The sequence below is a fragment of the Mauremys reevesii genome, linkage group 1 (assembly GCF_016161935.1).
Source record: "Mauremys reevesii isolate NIE-2019 linkage group 1, ASM1616193v1, whole genome shotgun sequence".
Taxonomy (NCBI): domain Eukaryota; kingdom Metazoa; phylum Chordata; order Testudines; family Geoemydidae; genus Mauremys; species Mauremys reevesii.
The window spans coordinates 65542809-65562098 of NC_052623.1; the positions used below are offsets into that span (position 1 = coordinate 65542809).

General features: G+C 44.1%; 1 protein-coding gene and 1 long non-coding RNA gene across 2 annotated transcripts in view; one reads left to right on the plus strand and one right to left on the minus strand.

Annotated features, from left to right (window-relative positions):
• Positions 1-4061: 4061 nt before the first annotated feature.
• On the minus strand, positions 4062-16892 carry SERP2 (stress associated endoplasmic reticulum protein family member 2). Its single transcript, XM_039520443.1, has 3 exons — positions 16413-16892; positions 12165-12237; positions 4062-4445 (listed from the first exon to the last, which is right to left on the minus strand). Exons 1-3 carry the CDS (start codon positions 16494-16496, stop codon positions 4405-4407), a joined length of 198 nt encoding a protein of 65 aa, XP_039376377.1. The 5' UTR covers positions 16497-16892; the 3' UTR covers positions 4062-4404.
• A 13-nt stretch (positions 16893-16905) lies between these two features.
• The window catches only part of LOC120395767, a 48538-nt gene continuing 46153 nt past the window's right edge, over positions 16906-19290 (plus strand). The window contains exon 1 of the long non-coding RNA XR_005592781.1: positions 16906-17100. This is a non-coding gene — a long non-coding RNA (uncharacterized LOC120395767). The remainder of the gene's footprint in view (positions 17101-19290) is intronic.

The window sequence follows — 19290 nt, forward strand, 5'->3', positions numbered from 1 at the left end:
GAAATGACTTATCTGGAATAAACTTGGCTGCCTCTTCAAATTCCTAAACGTTCCATGTTATATATAAAAAGCACAAGTTCACCACAGACTAAATCCTCTCTTAAGCAGGCAATGGTCCACAATGACATACAGACTGGAAAGCCATTCCTGTACGGGCAAAAGGATCAGCTGTCCCAAAGTCTTAGAGAAAAGAGTAAGTGACCTCTTTCTTGCATCTGGGTCCAATCATTCTTAACAGATGGGAAGCAGTCAGCAGTTAAGTGAAGAGTTAGGCTGGGAAGTGTCAGAAGAGGGAGAACCGGGAAGACAGGAATTATGAGGTTACCTCAGTGCGGAGTGTCTTTTGCCTAAGGATGCTGTTGCACATGGATGCTGGTGGGTTCAGTTTAAAATGCCTTGTGAAAGCATGGAAACAGTCTGGTGGCAGCTTTGCCAATCTTGGTAGCTGAGACTGAGAACTTCACCACCCGCAAAATAACAGATCTTGTTGAGTTCACACTTGGTTCCTTGGAGGGGCACAAAGTGTTTTTATTTTGTAGGCGTCATCAAGTACTTTTTGTTTTTATCTACCATGCTGTGATGTCTGCAGGGTTTCTTCTTTCGATATCATGGGTGATAGGCTACAAATAGCAAGATGGTCTTCTGGAAAGATTCCTACTCTTTCAACTAGATCTTGCATGACACTTGGAACCTGCTTATAGAATGAGTACTAAAACTGACCAAATGCTCCAGCCTAGAAGTGCAGCACCATGGGCTTGCACTAATGTGGTTTGAAATCAGGCTGAGCTAAATAAACCATTCCAGTATGAGTTTGCGCTGGTGTGTAGCTATATTGGTGCAAACACCCTCAGCACAGACAAGCCCTAAGACTATGCCACCATTTTCTTTCTCTTGTTGTCACTTTGGCCTGTATGATGTGAGTCCTATGCCCTGAGATCTCTGCAAACTCAAATTACAATGTAATCAGCGAGCCACGAACCACTGTCTCTTTGGATGGGTGCATTTTTGATCCTCAACTGACAGTCACTCAGAGTCTTGCCATGCCCCTTTTCCTAGATCACAACTACTGTGAGAGCAAGTTAAATGGAGTCCTGGCAAGTGACTTGCAAGACCAGAATCAGGCACCAGGCAGCACATGTTAATCTTTTAGTTGCCTCCAAGTTTCCTGGTACTTTCTGAAACCTTTCATTTAGTATCTGTACTGAGCTGGAACCTACGAGCCCTGAACAGGCTGGAGTGGAAACATTCCCCTGCCCGGATGTTGTGGCGATCACAGATAGTCCATCTTTCCTGATTTAGCTGTTCTTCCTTGGGACTAGGAATAGTAAATCCTCCTTTCTGTCCAGGAGGAAAGATGAGCCTTGCCTTGGAGCAGAACAGGCCTTTTGTTTGTTCTACTCCATGATACTGAGTATGGCCACCTGGCATGCAGTGCTCAGGTAAAGTCAAAGCACTGTGCCATGTGCGGGAAAGGACAGCAAGGTGAAATCAGGTAAAAAAGGGATAGTTCAGAATCAGAAGAAGGATGAAAATTTGGAGAGCTGTGAGCTGCGGTGCGTGGCTTGCAGAGGCAGAACATTCTGGAACAGGAAGTAGATGGGCGGGCCTTGTAAACATCCTTGTGCTAGGAATTGATAGCTCTAGCTGCCTCTACGTGGTTAGTGAAGGCACCCACCGCCTTTTGTGCAGCATCGCTGAACCCAAATTGGGCGAGCTGCTAGGCACACATTGTTCTCTGCCTAGGATAGTTGCTCTGTTTGTGTTCTCATGCAGCTGAAAGCTTTACTGTGTGTGTTCAGTTTGCATTCGGGCAAATAGGGCAAAAACATACATGCAGGTCATTCAAATCTTGACCAGCTAATCTTATAAAACATAGAGGAATCGATTTATTTAGGAATGGGACAAGTGGAGAGGGGGGAGGGGATAGGAGAGAGGGTCTTTTGCTCTTTGGTCAGGACAGGAAACACTGATTTGAAAATGCCTTGAAGAAAAACTTTGTGAGGCAGAAAACTAGGACAAAACTTTCAAACCTGGGTGCTAAAGTTTGATTTTTATCATCCATTTTTAGACAGCTGGCTACAAGTGGCTTAACATTCAGAAGAGCTAAGTACCCACAAATCTTGTGGAAGTCAATGGGAGCTATAGTATGGTTGAGTGGAGAGGGTCTGGACTGGGATGTGGGTTGAGTGGAGTGGAGAGGGTCTGGACACTGCCACTGCCCTGCTGGGAGACCTTGGGGAAGTCACTTTGCCTCTCTGTGCCTCAGTTTCCCCAGCTGTAAAATGGGGGTATTGATACTGTGACCTCTTTTGTAAAGTGCTTTGAAATCTACAGATGACACACGTTATGTAAGAGCTAGGTGCTATATTCTATTATTAATGGCAGAGCCAGGAATAATCAGCTGTGTGACCCTGAGCAAGTCATCTTCACTTTTCTGTATCTGTTTCTTCTTCCACTGATTATCTGTCATGCCTATTTAGATTGTAACCTCTTCTTGGCAGGTACTCTCTCTTCCTATGTGTTTGTACAGCACATTGCACAAAGGGGCCCTGATCTCTAGGTGCTATTCTGCTTATACAAGTAATTACAACATGGTGTGCTCAGCCGCTTTGGAAATCAGGCCACTTCCATTGAGTGCCTAAAAATGGAGTTAGGAGCTGACAATTGTCCCTAACCTTTTAAAATAACAGGGGTCGTTGTTGTTTTTGATAGCTAAAGAGCAGATTTTTCAAAGGCACCCATTGACTTTCTGTGGGAGTTGGATGCCTAACTCTCCTTTGTGCCTTTGCAAATCCATCCCTTACTGGATGACTCTATGCACTGACACAACAGGTGAGACCCCACAGCACTTCATGTTAGTTGGGGTTGGGAGCAATATTCAGCTGCGGGGGAAGGGAAAAGAAATGTATTCTGCCTGTAGCAATTGAGAGTAGGTAATTACAGACCAGCATTGCCATCTTGGAGACTGCATGCCTAGAGTACAGGTAGTGACTGTTTTTGCTCCTTTGTGAGTAGGATTATAAAGAGGGGCTGGGAGAGATAGCAAAAGGAAATATGCTTCTAATATTATTCCCACCCATCCAGGCAAAGATAATTTACGTTCAGTCTCCAACAGTTTTTGAAACGAATAAAAAGAGGAGCACAGTGATGGTTCAGGCCCTTGATCAAAGCTGAGAAGGGTCTTGGCTTTTCTCTCCTATATCCTCTCTTAAAAACTACATTTTGAGACCATAATTAGGGGCTCAGATTTGCAAAGATGTTTAAGGGAGTTGGATGCTACCTACTTTAGGCCTCTTTGAAATCTCAATTTAGCGTTTTTTGGGGGGGATTTTCAAACGCACAAATGGTAGTTAACGGTCTAAGTCAGTTGTGGTTAGTCACCTAACTGCCACTTGTGCGTATGCAAATCCTCCCTCTCCCCCACGGGTTGGGAAACGATCTTTCCCTGTCCTGGTGTGCAACACTAGAAAGAAGTTTCTTTAAGATGGACATTTAGCATCTACAGAACAATCATCACTTTATTAAACATGTTTGGGGGTTGAGAAAGGACTTTCCAAAATAAAGGGATGTGAAAGAACCTCAGGACGCCAACCTTTTCCTCTAAATCTCCTCTCAAGTCACTCCTGTTGCTTTGGGAAGGGAAGGCTATTCTTTGCAAACAGCTGTCAGAGGATTGGTAATCAAAGGAAAATCCTGAAACCATCCTGCTGTGAAAACATAAGTCCTAAATGGCTATAACGTAACTATTCCCAATGTCCTAACTGAGTTTTTAATTAGTTCTTACTCAGGCAGACCTTCCAGTAGGCATGATTTCTCATCTCACACCAGTGTAAAACAGTTGCAACTCCAAATAATGTAACGCTAGCAACTCTTGATTTCCACCTGTGTGAGGGCAAATCAGATCTAGTGAGAGATTTGCCTGAGTAAGGACCTCAAGGTTTGGCCACTAGTGTGTGTGGTAAGCGGGGAAGGCTGTCTATACTGCCATATGTTTGGAAAAAATGGAACAAATGTAGTCAAGTTGAACATGAATATTTATTTGTAATAAAAACAAAGTTCCAGCATAAAACAATTATAATGTACAGAGTAGATAAACAGGCACTCACATGATCACACATAAATACATTAGGTAAAAGAAGAAATAAATCAACTGAACAGCACTGACAGCTAACCAATGTGGTTAACTCATTAAGTCAATAGAAAAGCAAAATGTCCTTTTCTGCTGTGGCAGTTAAAACACATACGCAACCGATATGACAGGTCAACAGGTAATTTGGTCTGCCCCATTCAAGAGGAAACACACAGGTACTCTCAGATAAGAGCTCTTCACATTTATGTCAGGCTAAAATTGTATCTGGTCCACCATGTTGGATGATAAAGGCAATGTCAAATCTACGCAGCTCCTCATATGCCCATCCTTATACTCTGTATGATCTGAAAGATAGCTGAAACAAGGCAAAAAGAGAGGCTGTTCAAATGCTGGTTAACTTTCCTGAAATTCAATCCTGTACTCTGATACGCTGCTTTAAACAGCTGAATAGCTCATGTTCTCACATGCATGATTAGATGTTATCTAGAAAGTGCTTCGATCAGTGGACTTTTTTTTTTGAGTAGGAGCCTGCTCCCCCCACTGATGCAAAAAGGATTATGCAGGTACCGTCTAGGAATGCTAATGGAAGTACCATGCGTAAATCCTCCGGAGCTGATGAGGGATTAGACCCCTTCGACTAGAGTGTGTACAGCAGCGCTGCCAGGCACAGCTGCGTACACTTAACAAGTTGGTGGGTCTCTTTCTTGGGAACAATCACTTCTTGTTACAGGGCTGTTTATAAAACGGCTCCTTATAAGTAGTAGACCAGTAACAGGAATACAACCTCTCACAAATCTGGCCTACTTTAATTATTGCTAAAGCTGATTTGTAGGGTTGGGCCATCTAAACACATATTATTCCGTACCGTGGGCTCGATCCTGCAAAAATGCACTCATGTGAGGAGCTGCATGGAAGCTGATGGGATGATTTTTGGGAGTGAGGTTTTCCCGGATGGGGCACTGTCATCTCAAGCCTGCAAACAGATCAGTTCCAGTGGACCCATGCAGAGCCCCACTGTACATGTGTCTGCCCACAAAGACTCACAGGACTGGGGCCTGTGTTTGCAGCCCACAGACAAGAGCAGTGTTGACTACTGTTTACTAGCTGTTGGGGATACAAATCTCAAATCAGAAGATAGAGTCTTCAGAATGGGACAGTTCACCAGAACTGGCTAAATGCAAATGAGGCACCTGGCATTGGCCACTGTCAGCAGACAGGATACTGGGCTAGATGGATTTTGGTCTGACCCAGTATGGCCATCCTCATGAGGCCGATTGTGCCATCACGGTTGAAACAGAAATCTCTATTGGTATCAAAATTGATGACACAAACTGGTACTATACCTCCACAGAGAAAAGGACCCAAGCATTGAGTAACTGTATTTCCTGTTCTTTAGTATAGTTAATACATGTATTACTAAGGACTTGATTCTGCAGACCTCATGCAAGCAAAACTCCCGCTGATTTCATGGGACGTTAAATATGTTGAAAGGCTGCAGGATCGAGCAGCCTTAATTATATAAACATGACATAAGTTCTCTTCATCTGTACCATCACTGCCTCCTAATCCCCCAGCTCTGGAATGGCATCCATCTGCTGGAACCAATGAGCACAAGTGTGCTGACGCAGCTGCAGATGCTGAGCACATCCCGTGAAAAGACACGTGCCCTGGAAATGTATTTTCATAGAGCTCCCTCGTCTGTTGCCCTTTTAGAGCTTTGAGGTGTGTTTGGAAAACTTAAGACGGTAAAAGGCATAAGATCAGGAAGCGTCACTTTGATTGCTAAGCTGCAGTAATCTATGCCGAGTCTCTGTCCTCATCCTGCAGACACTTGAGAAGTTCCACTGAAGTCAATGAGGGCATGGCTACATAGTAGCTGGGACGGTGCTTCCCAGCAGGGCTAGCCAGACACGCGTTCGCTCTGCTTGAGCTAGTACGCTATAAATAGCAGTGTGGCCACAGCAGCACAGGAGGCGGCCCCGGCCAGCCACCCATGTAAGTACCCAAGGGGCTGGGCAAGGAGCCCAAGCTGCCACCGCAGCCACACTGCTATTTTTAGTGTGCTAGCTTGAGCTGCACTAACAGATGTCTATCTATCCACCCTGGAAAGCACGTTTCCAGCCGGTTTACAGACGTACTGCATGGTTAAGGACTCCTTCTACAAGGGTTTGCAGAGTCGGGCCTTCATTTTGGACACAAGGCCAAACCCCCTTTTTTTTTTTTTAACGGTAATACTTAAAATAATGGCCAACTTCAGGGGACAGATGTTCTGCTGGTGTATGTAAGTCAAGGAAGTGATGCCAAATTCCAACAGCTGAGGATCTGGCCCTGGAACTCTCTTATCTGTCTATCATAGAGCTTTTTGCTGCCACTTATCTGTGTTATCTGAGCACCTTCTGTGGAAAATCAATAGCAATGGCAAAGTCCACAGTGGATTTCATGGAGCCTCTGGCGGTTCTTTTGGGTGGAAACTCTGCTTGGGGTAGGGTTTGTGGTTTTGATTTTGTAGATGTTTTTAATACATGATTTTGTTTGTTTCGTATTTTGTTCTTTACGTGCTTTTATAACTCACTTCTCTGAGGTTTATTTTTTCTTGCTTAAATAAACAGGATTCCTCAATCGAATGGGATTTGCCCTTCAGTCCAGTCAGTTAAGCCTCTTGCAATATTATACTAAATGGAATCACAAGTCGATTAGGCTATGAAGCAGCAAAACTAGTGAAAAACACCTGCTTCTGTCACCCTGTTGGGCCCAGTTTGCCTGACCTATTGTACTGTAGAAAGCTACTATTTTTGCAACAGGGTCTATAAAAACCAAACTCCACGGAGCATCCAGCTCTGCCTGTAAACCAGTGAGTGAATCTGTTTAATAACATCTGACTCCAAGGTGCAGCAAGGAACAGGAAGACAGCGGAGTTGCTGAGGAAGTTCAAAGAGAGAGAGAGAAAGGAAGTGGGGAGTCTAGACTTTGAGAAGTTAATAACTTAATGGTGGGAGAGCAGAGCTGAGAGAATAACTGCCAGTGAGTGTATGGCTGAGTAAGAGAAACGGGGAGGACGGGAGGACAGAAAGGAAGGCACTAGAAGGAGACAATATTCAACATGGACATTAGTGCCCAGAAAGGAGGCCTGTTAGTAACTAACAGATCCAAAGGATTATTAACAAGCAGAGTAAGTTCTATTGGTTGCATAGCAGCATCTCAAGTATCAAAAATACAAGGATGGCTTAGCAGGCATGAAGCATGGGCGTTAAAATGGTCCTGAGGTCCTGGGTGCTCTGACACTGTGACAGTGTGACTGCTTTGTGTTGGGAGACCAAGGGTGGCATTTGCAATTGTGTGGCTAGTCAGGGGACTTCAAAGGGATTTGAGGATCCCCAGCACCTTGCTGGATTCAATCCCCAACTCTAAAAGGCAGAAACCTTCCACTACATGTTCATGCAGCAAATCTTGCAGAAATAAGGAAGCTGGTAGAATAAAATGAGTTGCAGTTGGAACAGGCAGCAGGGTAGAGGAAAGACAAACGTAAAAACCCATCTGGGCTGAAGAGCTGGACACAGGAAGACATGAAACTGAAGGAAGCGTGTCTAGGAAATGAAAAGGAGGGTGAGATGAGTAGGTCCAAGCTAGCCACAGAGGAGCATAAAAGAAACAAACCAGCAAAATGAAATTGTGTTAGCTCTAGAGAGGAAGAGAATTGGTCGCAAGGAATAAAGAATCTAGAAATACAATCAGAAACGTGAGGGGTCAAAAAGAGAGGGGGGAAGGACCAGTGAAAACAAGTCAGCTCTCTAACCTAGCTGGAAAGCTTCATTTATCTTGATTGGAATAAATAACTATGGGTGCTCAGTTTTCAACTCGTTACAATGAAAATGGGACAACCTCCTTTAGGATTCAGGGAAATTATTAGACAATTGCTGGAGATGCCAGGAGCAGAGAGTAACAAAGAGTTGGTGCTAGAGTGCCGGATGGAGCAAAGTATCTATAACCATGGACGCAATGCCTCTGAAGATCCTAAAAGAAGTTGCAAAGGAAATCTTGCAAGCTCTCAGTCTCTTCAGTAAATGCTGTAGGTCAGGAGAGGTGCCTGTAAAAAGGGCAAAAGGGAGTAGGAAGTAACAAGAAGAATATGCACTGATCAATTAGCTTGACAGTTGTTCTAGGCAAACTCTCTGACTCTTATTTTGAATGTTCAATGTAAACATTTGGGAGAAAGACATCTCTACACCAGCATGGGTTTGTTAAAATAGATCACTCCACACAATTACCTTTCTTTGCCCTCTTTACTGACTTAGTTAATAAATGGACGGATTTACCAAACAACTGCAGGTCAGGTAAATTCACTTACATCCCCCAGTGATGTACAGATCCTGTACCACGACATTAGAATCTCAGCTGGCCTTGGAAACCAGAGAACAATAAGACTTCATGCTCACATGGCTACTTTCATTCTAGGGTCTCAAAGCACTTTGCAATCCTTAATTAATGTTACCTCACATTGCCTCAGAGTGGTGAGCATTATGTCCTTTATACAGATGAGTGAACATAGGCACAGTAAGGTTAAGTGAGTTGCCCAAGTTCAGACAGTGAATCAGTGGCAGAGCCGAAAATAGTACCTCAGCTTTTGGGTGTCTGTGACCTTCATCTTAATAAGATTGTTCTTACACCAGTATATTTTTATTCTACTATAGTGACTAATACCAAGAAGATACAAATACCAAACTGTGGATTAGAAATTGACTGACGATCTGAGGAGCAAAGATATTGTAAATGGCAAGTTCTCTATACGTAGTGTCACAGGCACATACTAGGACCCAGATTATTTAATACATTAACTAGTAATCTAAAGGAAGATGTAAATTCAACCGTGCTCAAACTGTTGACAATCTCAACCTTGCAGGATGAGCCAGTTACACAGAAGGATAAGAATCATTTTGTAGAGTGGGCTGCATGCAATGAGATGAAATCAAATACGAAAGCCATACACCCAGGAACAGGAAGTAAGCAGCACTGATACAGACTGGAGGACAGCTATCTGGGAAACAGGATGTCTGCCAAAGACCAAGGGGCGATAGTAAGACAGCAAGCGAAATATTAGGTTCAAGTGCAACACCCCTGCAAAACAAGCAAATGGAACAGAAACCATTGCTGGTCTCAGATACATAAATAGGCTTCACATCTATACACTAGAGAGATAATAAGGCCAGACCATGTAGCAGACCTGAAATATTGTGTTTCTTTCCAGTCCTCAACATTTAGGAAGTATATACAAACACAACACAAAGGACACAAGGCTCGGGTTTATAACCTACGGGGAGAGAGCGGGGGAACTAAATGGGCATGTTCTAGAAAAAAGAAGACTAGGGGAAGGCTGGGAGAAAACATGATCACAGTTTATAAATACCTTCAAGGTAATAACAGAAATGAAGAAAGGGAATTATTCCATTCTCAGAAGATGGTAGATAAGGAGCAATGGCCTGAAGCTAAGGAAGGAAAAAAGTTCAGGTTAGACATTAAGAAAAAGTTCTCAACAGTAACAGCCATTGGATGGAGGCTACCAATGGAGGTGATGGATAGTGGATAAGACATTTGCAGGAATTAAGTGGAGACTAGTCCTGCAAAATGTAGGGATCACACTACACGATCCAAGTGGTCTTCTCTAGCTTTAACATCTGTAAATCTTAGCCACATAAGCTAGGAATTCCCTTCCTCATGCTGCAATAACCCTAAAAAACCTTTCCAAAATGGCACCCTCTCAAAACTGAGGTCCACATTGCAAATGGAATGGTAGCCATGCATGTACTTCATCCAGTGGCACAATCTGGCCTTTGGGTTGCATGGTGCAAAGAGATGTGCAGTGGGGGCAGGTACCATGTTGTTTGTTACATGGTTGTATAGTGCCTGGCACCCTGGGGATGGGGCTCACAAAGCAATAATAATTAAAAGGGTTACAGCAAAAGCTGTGTGCGATTGTAATAGCCCAGAAGAACAGCCCCGAAAATGTCTGTGGGAAAAGGAGACATTTGTCTAATGGATTCACTACTGAAAGAACAAACATTGCTATAGCAAGTACATTACTGAAGACTAAAGTCTGACCAAGCTCTAAAAATGACAAAGATAAACATCTAAGCCACATTATTACGATGTCTCTTCAGATAATGAAACCAGTTCAGTGGTTCTCACTCAGGCAAAACTCCCATTTCAGTCAGTGATTGGTTAGCATGAGTAAAGAAGGCAGGGTTGGATTCCAGATCACAAAATGTTCTTACTTAGCAATCAACTGGATGTACTTTCTGTCATTTATCACCAGCATATTTATCTTCTCTGCATCTCCCATGTTCAGCTGTTTAACATAGTTTTAATTTCTAAAAATAAGTAACATTCTGATTTTGTTTTATTGACTTATTTTCAATTACATTTTTTTTAAAATCACTCTTTTGTCACTTTTCTTAGAGTTTTTGTTGTTGTGAGGTCTAGGGCAGGGGCTGCATGTGTGCTGTTTGGCCATCACTGCCCAGTACATTGGAGCCCTGATTGGGATCCTTCGGTGCCCTCCCCTGCGCTTTGACCCTGCTCTTTCTTTCTTGCTGCCAGGGCATGTTTGAAACCACTTGATGTCTTGTTATGGGAAGAAACTATTTTTTCTTGAGACACTGACATCACAACTGATGTGTCTAAAAAGCATCGTCGTCTTTATTCTTAGTTAGAGGCCACGTAAGGGAATAAATAAACATGAAAGTTCACAGGACACCACAGACGTAATGGAGTTGGGAGCTGCAGGCTAGCTGAAGGCCTGAGAGTTTGCAGCAGTCTAATGCTATGCTCTACATGATTGTTAGCTTTAGCAATACATAACTACAGGGACAACCCTCATTCACCAAAAACTCCCATCTGAGAGGGAGAGATTTGAGTGCATAAGGAATGAGGCATCAGAAGAACACATCTAGCTGCAATGGGCTGTGGTGGATTTACCATAACTACCATTTGTTTTTGCGGGGAGTTGAAATTCTGCTTTAAGACTAGATGAAAAAATAGGAACAGAAAGTTCTCAAAAAAGTCAGACATCAACACAAAGGTCGTCGCACTGCATTTCTGAAAGCAATGCAATACCAATGGGTAGCTCTATGAACAGAGCAATACCAATGGACTAATCATTACTCCAGGGTGGGTCTACCTATGACCCGTTCCATATTGGGGCTCTTAAAAAAATTACTATAAAACACACATCAATTCTTGTGAAAGATCTTAGATGGACAACTTGGGGAAAGAAACTCCTCTGGGTACAAAAGCAAAGGGAGTGGAATCATATGCTCCCGCACGCTACTGAGTCTTAACTCGGCTCTGGAAGGTAGTTAAATCTCTCCCATTCAATGACCTCTTTTCTGACTCTGCCAATAAGTGTGCCACCTGCAGCCAAACTGTAATGCAGGTTTTGTGATTTGGACACCTGGCTGCTAGGAACTGGACTGCTACAAAGGACTCATTTTGTTTGAGCCACTGAATATATTTCACATTCATCACATGGTAACACTATTACCATCCCAGCCCAGGTTCAAACCTGCAGCCTAGAGGTGAAAGAAAAATGAATAGGACATGGAACCTGAGCCATCCAGTCCCACACAGGAATGAAACTCCAGTTTTAGACTGAAAGTGGAAAAAGCTTTCCGCTTAGGATGCATTTGTTCTAAGCAAGACTATATAATTATCACTCATTGCTTAAGATTTGAGAGGAAAAATATATTAAACCACTTGCAATCTCCAGAAACTTTTCCTAAATGCTCATGTAAGTTTCTCTGGGACAGATCCAGAGCCGCACTATATGCTAAGCATCAAATTTTGTTCATAAATACACACACAGAGGTTCCCATTGGCTGCAGTGGAAGCATTGTGTGCATGCGTCCTGGGTCAGAATTTTGTCCACAAACTTTTAGGGCCTGATCTCACTCTCATTGAAGTAAATGGGAACCATGCCACTGACTTCAGTGGGAGCTGCATCAGGCTCTTAAATGCTTTTCTACTGTCAGCTCAACTCCCTCCCCTGCCCCTTCTTTATCTATTCTCAGTGGTGTGTTCATACCTGATCCACAGACAACAAAAACAAACAGTGCCAGTAGCCATGGTCCTACAGGATATTTCTCCTCTTGGGGCCTCTAAAATGTGGGGGGAAAAGAAGATTTCAGTTTGTTACCAGTTTAACCAATTGTCTTGGTAGCTCATTTAAAAATAGATGCAGAAAATCAAGATAAAGAACTGGCGTGGTTTCAGCTTCAAACCTCAAACAGTGAAATACTCAAAAGGTCTAACGTAAAACAGTTTACTCCATTGTCATAACTGCTTCACAGGAATGCTAAGAAGCTGAAAGGAAAAGCTGAAGCACAATAGGCTAACGGAAGAGTAATAGAGGATAATTGTATTTACAGTAGATCAGACAGTTTAATTCAACAATATTGAAATCTCCCGTATTCCCCGCCCCCACCTTTAAATAGAATAATGCCTCTCACAGATTCTCTGCAGATCAGTAGTCTTGAATTTCCCTAGGGAAAGGTAAAGTGAGTTTTATTCCTCAATGTTTGCTTATCTATTTCTGTCCTCTTCCCTCCCACAATTGGGCTGTTTAGTAGTCTCTCTTGTTGTATCTGTATTTTAAGTTCTTTGAGACAGAAAACATGTTCTTAGGTATTTCCTGAGATATCTAATAGATGTGGGATGCTTGAAAAATAATTATGTTCCCTGACTGGGTTGTCACTTTAGAACAAAACATATATCATACAGCCAATTACCATCCACTGGGAGAGGAAATTGTTAAAAACAATATCAAAGGACACTCATTTTTTATTTTATTTTGGTCAGCATGTGCCAAAAATATCCTTAAGTTAAATATATATTTGATAAACAATCAGAACTGTTTAACTGCATCTGAAGAAGCAGGTTTTTTACCCACGAAAGCTTATGCCCAAATAAATCTGTTAGTCTTTAAGGTGCCACCAGATTCCTTGTTGTTTTTGTGGATACAGACTAACACGGCTACCCCCTGATACCAGTCGTAACTCTAGTCAGTTTATTTTAAGGATGCGTGACTGAATGTTCTAATAGGTCACTTGGAAGGGGAGAGGAAGGAAGGAAGAAGTTGATGGTCTTCTATGGACATTTTGAACCACTGACTTCTGTTCTGATGTATGATTATTGTTTGGAGCCTAGAGCACTAGACAGAGGCTTTTATAACTAAGAATAAATACAAACATGTTAATATTTCAAGGACCACACAGAAGGAAGAAATGGATAGGTGGACTTAGAAGCTTCTTACCAACCAAGACATGAGCAGATGGTTATATGATGACATGAGATACTATGGACATAATCAATAGGAGTAGAGGATTCACACAGCACTAAGATCAGGACTGGGCAGGCAAGTAAAGGAGGAATTGATAGTCATATCTGGGTTCAAGCTGAGGAATTGTGCATACAGGAAGGATGGTTGTGTGATGCTTGTGGTCCCTGGAGACCTGGTTCAATTCCAAGCTCTGACACTGACCTCGTGTGACTTTGGGTAAGTCACTTAGTTTCACTGTGCCTTAGTTCCCCATCTGCAAAATGGCGACAATAATACGTGCTTTCTCCCAACCGTTGTCTGTTTAGACTGTAAGCATTTTGGCAGAAAGACTGTCTATTACTATGTGTTTCTACGGTGCCTAGCTCAAAGGAACCCTGGTCTTGGTTGAGGCCCCCAGGGGGTACTATGCTACAAATATGAATAATAATGGGTCTGCAGTCCTGATCCAAACAGCTTGATTTTTAGAAAGCTAGAGCTGGTGCTACTATCTAATTCTAGAAGCGCTGCGTGGAAGAAGTGCCAAGTGAGCGGAGGCTGACGGCAGAAGAGTGGCCAATGGAAAGAGAATGGCAAAAGATGAGGTGAGAGGAGAGAAGCTAGTAAGCAGACTGGGAAAGAGAAGGGGGGAAAAAAGAGAGAAGGAAGGGAAAGGACAGCAAAAAGGTCATAAACAAAGAAGAGTGAGAGGAGAAAAACCAAACGGATGACAGAAAAGAGGAAGATAGCATTATCCAGTGGATAGGGCATCAGAAGACTTCAGTTCTATCCCTGGTTCTTCTACTGAACTGCCCTCTTAACCTGGGTGTGTCATACCACCTCTCTGTGTCTCTGTTTCCCCCATCTATTTAAACAGTGCTAATAATGCTTTTTAAAGCACTTCAAAATCTCTGGGTGAAAAGTGCTACATAAGGGCTTAATTCTCCATCTTTCATCAGTGGGATTTTTTCCATTGACTTGAAAGGGGCACAGGATCAAACCCTAAGTGCTCCGTATTATCAGGAACAGGAGAGGCATCGAAATAATAAAAGAAAGTCACAGACAATTTGTTTCACCAGAGATAAGGTCTGTTGTTAGTCACAGACACTTCATTCAGAGAAGCTGCTTCACACATCAGTGAGTGGTAGGAACAATAGAGAAAAGCAGTCACGTGCCTTTTGGTAAAGAAAAAACAAAGGCATTTTTAAATCAACCTTAAAACATTTTAATTTAAAATGCATTTTTTTAAATAACTCGATCTATTGTGTTAAGGATTTGAAAACATCAGCAGTTTTAATGTATTTTTAAAAGAGCATTTCAGGTCACCTTTAAGGTGATTCACTCAGGTTAACACTAGATTACAGCCAAATCTAATTGAAAAGAAATCCCATTTTCTAGGCTAGCTCAGTCACTCAGGATTCTAGGATGGGGGAGTTTTAGGAGATTAGCGTAGACCAAGCCTAAATCAGACTTTCAGTATAACTACGATGCTCAAAGGTGTAGAAAATCTGCACTTCTGAGCGACACAGTTATATCAACCTAACCCTTGGTGTAGACAGTGAGTGCTATGTTGACAGGAGGGCTACTCCCATTGACATAGGTACCGCTCTCGGGGAGGTGGAGTACCTACGCCAATGGGAGACGTTCTCCCGTCGGCATAGGTGGCATCTTCACTAAGCCCCACAGTGGCGCTGTTACAGCCTTACAGTTTACACTTACAGGTGTAGACAAGCCCTACGTGTCGAGAGCTTCTTGGCAAAGCAAAAATCCCAGCTATGAATTTCCAGCAGTTCCCTGACATTATAGTAACAGGCTTCTCTTTGAAACAGTTCACTCTTGGTGTGGAGGGGAGCTCTGAAAGGATAGTGAGCTATTAATAAACACTCAAGGTTTTGTGGGTGGAATTAGAATAGCAAGAGCTCTAAACAACTTTGAGGAAAGGGGAGCTAGAGCTCAAATGAAAATCTCTCCCATTAACCAGCTTTCTAAGAGCACTTTTGCACACTCTGAATTTAAGCAGCTGAAATGTCAGTGGCTCAGCCCAGTCCACTGCTAATAACAAAATGCATGCATCTGTGCACAGTTACGCTCTTCGATTTTCTAGCTCAGCGTTTACAACTGGAGCATATGTGCCACCTTTATTTAAACTAATAAGCAAGATTTCGTTAGCTGGAAGGCTATTGCCTCATCAGGTGTGAGGGCTGTTGTCCCAGTTGAGCTGCCAACTCAGTAAGGGCTCCATTTTATTCCCAGTGTACCTGAGGGCAGAAGTGAGCCCTAAAAGATGAAATGGGATCCCATCTGAGTTACCTCTTTTGTATTAACATATTCTTTGTATTGACTAGGCAAAGTGGTCAAGTTTAGGTTGCACTTAATCTCTTAAAAAACAGATGCCACGGGAAATAAAACACAATAACTCCCACTGGTGCTGTCCCCGTTAGAGATCTAGAACTCTTTGAGAGTACACCTTCATGTGCACTTCCAACAGCTGTAATGTTGCAGTAGCCAGCACTGCTGGATATTGTTGCATGTTAGTCCCCCTACATGGGGATGGATGTGTTGTGTGTGCTGCATTTTCTCTTCTCAAGTGGATGGTGTGTGCATGTATTTTTCTTTGTGTTACAGACTCTCCTCCTTCTGGGTGTTTAGATGGAAGGTGTGTGTGTGTGTCAGTCTCTTCCTTGCTTGGTGAACGATTTTGCTGTGTGTTTTCCATGAGACACTGACACTTTCAGTCATCGAGGTGTGACATTTCCTCCATTCTGTCTCAGCTTGGGACAGGAGCCCCTGATTTAACCATCTGATTGTTCTACACCCCTAGCTAGGCTGGAAGGTTTACTCCCGTCAGCAGCACGAGAAGAAGGATCACCCTCTGCTCCCCACCCCGGGGCTCGGGTAGCCTGTTAACCCTTTAGCTCACGATTCCCACACCTCCCTACGTGTTGAGCCGAGGAATGGGCAGAGAGAAGCCTTGCCTCCTCGCAATCCCCTCTGCCTCCTCCTCCCATGTCACCTTACCAGGGTTTTGGCTACGTTCCCTCTCTGTGTGATGTTTTTGCTGTGCTTTTCGTTAGCCATCCGGATCCGCTGTTTGGCCACCATCGCTCTGGGGTGGAGATTTAGGGAGCTCAGAAATTCCGGAGGCTTCTGGGTCTGGTTTGTGACGAGCCAACAGAACACCCCCCTGACCTGGAGCAAGCGTGGCTGCTACTGCCCCGAGACCCGATGCTGGTTCCTCAGTACCCCCAGCCGGCTGCAGACTGAGGAGAGGGTGGCTGGCAGGATGGATGGACGGAAGTAATCTCTCATCTCAGGAAACCCTCTCCTGCTTCCTCCTACCCTTCCGGTCCCCCTGCTGCCTAAACACAGGCGGCAACTACTAGGGCTGCCTGCAGCCTCCGCTTCCCCCCGGCTGCGAACGCGCATCCCGCTTGCACTGTGCGGGGCAGGGAGCTGCCCGGGCTCGAGTCGCGCATCGGCCCGAGGTTCTGGCTCAGCGTTCCATCCATGGAGCGCTGCAACAGACAAGGTTCTGCGGGGGGGAGGGCTGCCAAGCGCTGATTGGTGGTTTGAGAGGGAGAGGTGGAGCGAGCGTTCTAACGCGTAGCCCAGCGTGGGCGTGTCCTGCGGCTGCGGGAGTGGGGGATGCTGGAGAGCGCTTGGAGTCAGATCTCTCTTCCCCTTCGGCTGACTCAGTAACAACCTTGTAAGTGGTGTCCTAATTCTGCCCTCACATGCCCTCAGAGTTTGCTCCCTGGCCAACACTGGGATACAAATTGGGAGGACCAGGGTGAAAACATGAACATAACATAAGAGTGGCCATACTAGGTCAGACCGAAGGTCCATCTAGCCCAGTAGCCTGTCTGCTGACAGTGGCCAGTGCCAGTGCCCCAGAAGGAAAGAACAGAACAGGTAATCATCAAGTGATCCATCCCATCACCCAGTCCCAGCTTCTGGCAAACAGCGGCTAGGGACACCATGGGGGAAGGGAACAGCAGCAAAGTCAAAAGTATGGAGATGGGCCCAGAGGGGACAAACATTTGGGGAAAGGGGAATGGGGGAAAATGGGTCTTGTCTCACAAGCACCTTCCTCCTATTTTGCCTTATTTGCCTTATTTCCTCCTACCAGGGGCGGCTCTAGACACCAGCGCGCCAAGCAGGCGCGCGGACCTGCCGCAGGCATGACTGCGGCGGGTCCCGTCTTCGAGCTCCTGTGGCAGGTCCGCTCGCCCCAGGCTCGTGGACCTGCCGCAGGCATGCCGGCAGGAGCTCAACCGCTGCTTGGGGCAGCCTGATTTCTAGAGCCGCCCCTGCCTCCTACACATGCCCGCTACTCAGGGTTGTGGTGTATCTAGTATCTATCTAGCCAATACTGAGGTCTGCCATCTCTTCTCTGCTGAAACAGATACAAACAGCTGTCCACTAGAGCAGGCGTTCTCAACCTTTTTCTTCCTGAGGCCCCCTCAACATGCTATAAAACTCCATGACCCACACGTGCCACAACAGCTGTTTTTCTGCATATAAAAGCTAGGGCCGGCATTAGAGCGTAGCAAACAGGGCAATTGCCTGGGGCTCCACACCACAGGGAATCCCCACAAAGCTACATTGTTCAGGCTTCGACTTCAACCCGTGGTGATGGGGCTCCAGGCTTCAGACCCATGTCGTGGGGCTTCGGCTTTCCGCTCTGGGCCCCAGTGAATCTAATGCTGGCCCTCTTTGGTGGCCGCCCCTGAAGCCTGCTTGTGGCCTTCCCTGGTTGAGAACCACTGCATTAGAGATGTAACTGTGTGTGTGTGTGTGTGGGGGTCATCTCTCAATCATAAGTGTTGCTATATCAGTAACTATTGACACACAGAGATCCTCTGATCACAGAAGAAAACAAACCAACCAACCCTGAAGTACATTTCAGAGTTGTGTACAGATCTATATTTCTTGTGCTTTGTAAAAACAGGGATCAGGCCCTTATTGGTATGTGTGCCCTGCTTCTACACATACAGTAGCTCCTGGTTGACACAAAATTTCCATTCAAGGAAGCAAAAATGAAGATTCTTTGTTATCAAGGCTCTTAGAACAGTTCTTTTTTTAACACAGTTAGGGTTTTGGCCTTCACAATATCCTCTGACAAAGAGTTCCCCAGGTTGACTGTGCAGTGTGTGAAGAAATACCTCCTCTTCTTTGTTTTAAACCTGCTGCCTATTAATTTCATTTGGTGTGCCCTAGTTCTTGTGTAACACTTCCTTATTTACTTTCTCCACACCAATCATGATTTTATAGACCTCTATCATATCCCCCCTTAGTCGTCTCTTTTTCATGCTGAAAAGTCCCAGACTTATTAATCTCTCTTCATATGAAAGCTGTTCCATACCCCTAATAATTTTTGTTGCCCTTTTCTGAACTTTTTCCAATTCCAATATATCTTTTTTGAGATAGGGCAGCCAGATCTGCTCAAGATTCAAGATGTGAGCGTAACATGGATTTATATAGAGGCAACATGATATTTTCTGTCTTATTATCTACCCATTTCCTAATGATTCTCTTTCTTGAGTGGTAACAGATAATTTAGACTCCATGATTTTATATGTATAGTTAGGATATATTTTCCAATGTGCATTATTTTGCATTTATCAACATTGAATTTAATCTGCCGTTTTGTTGCCTAGTTACCCAGTTTTGTGGGACTGACAGTTGGGGCGAAGGGGCTCCAGCTGTGAGCCCCCCACACATTGCCCCACTTAAGCTGGTGCAAGCACTCCTGGTGAGGAAACATGCCGCTGTGAGAAAGGGGTAGTGTGGACATGAAAAACTGCAGTATTTACTGTGGTGGCTGTATGTCGACCAAACTTAGGTTGACTTAATTTTGTAATGTAGACGAGGCCTTAGTGTAACTTGTTTATTT

Coding starts and splice junctions, on each gene's coding strand:
- SERP2 (XM_039520443.1), bottom strand. CDS start 16,496: ATGGTGGCCAAACAGCGGATCCGGATGGCTAACGAAAAGCACAGCAAA. Junction 12,238..16,412: donor GGAACGTAGCCAAAACCCTG/GTAAGGTGACAT, acceptor CCCACATTTTAG/AGGCCCCAAGAGGAGAAATA. Junction 4,446..12,164: donor TTTTGTTGTCTGTGGATCAG/GTATGAACACAC, acceptor GCCTTGTTTCAG/CTATCTTTCAGATCATACAG.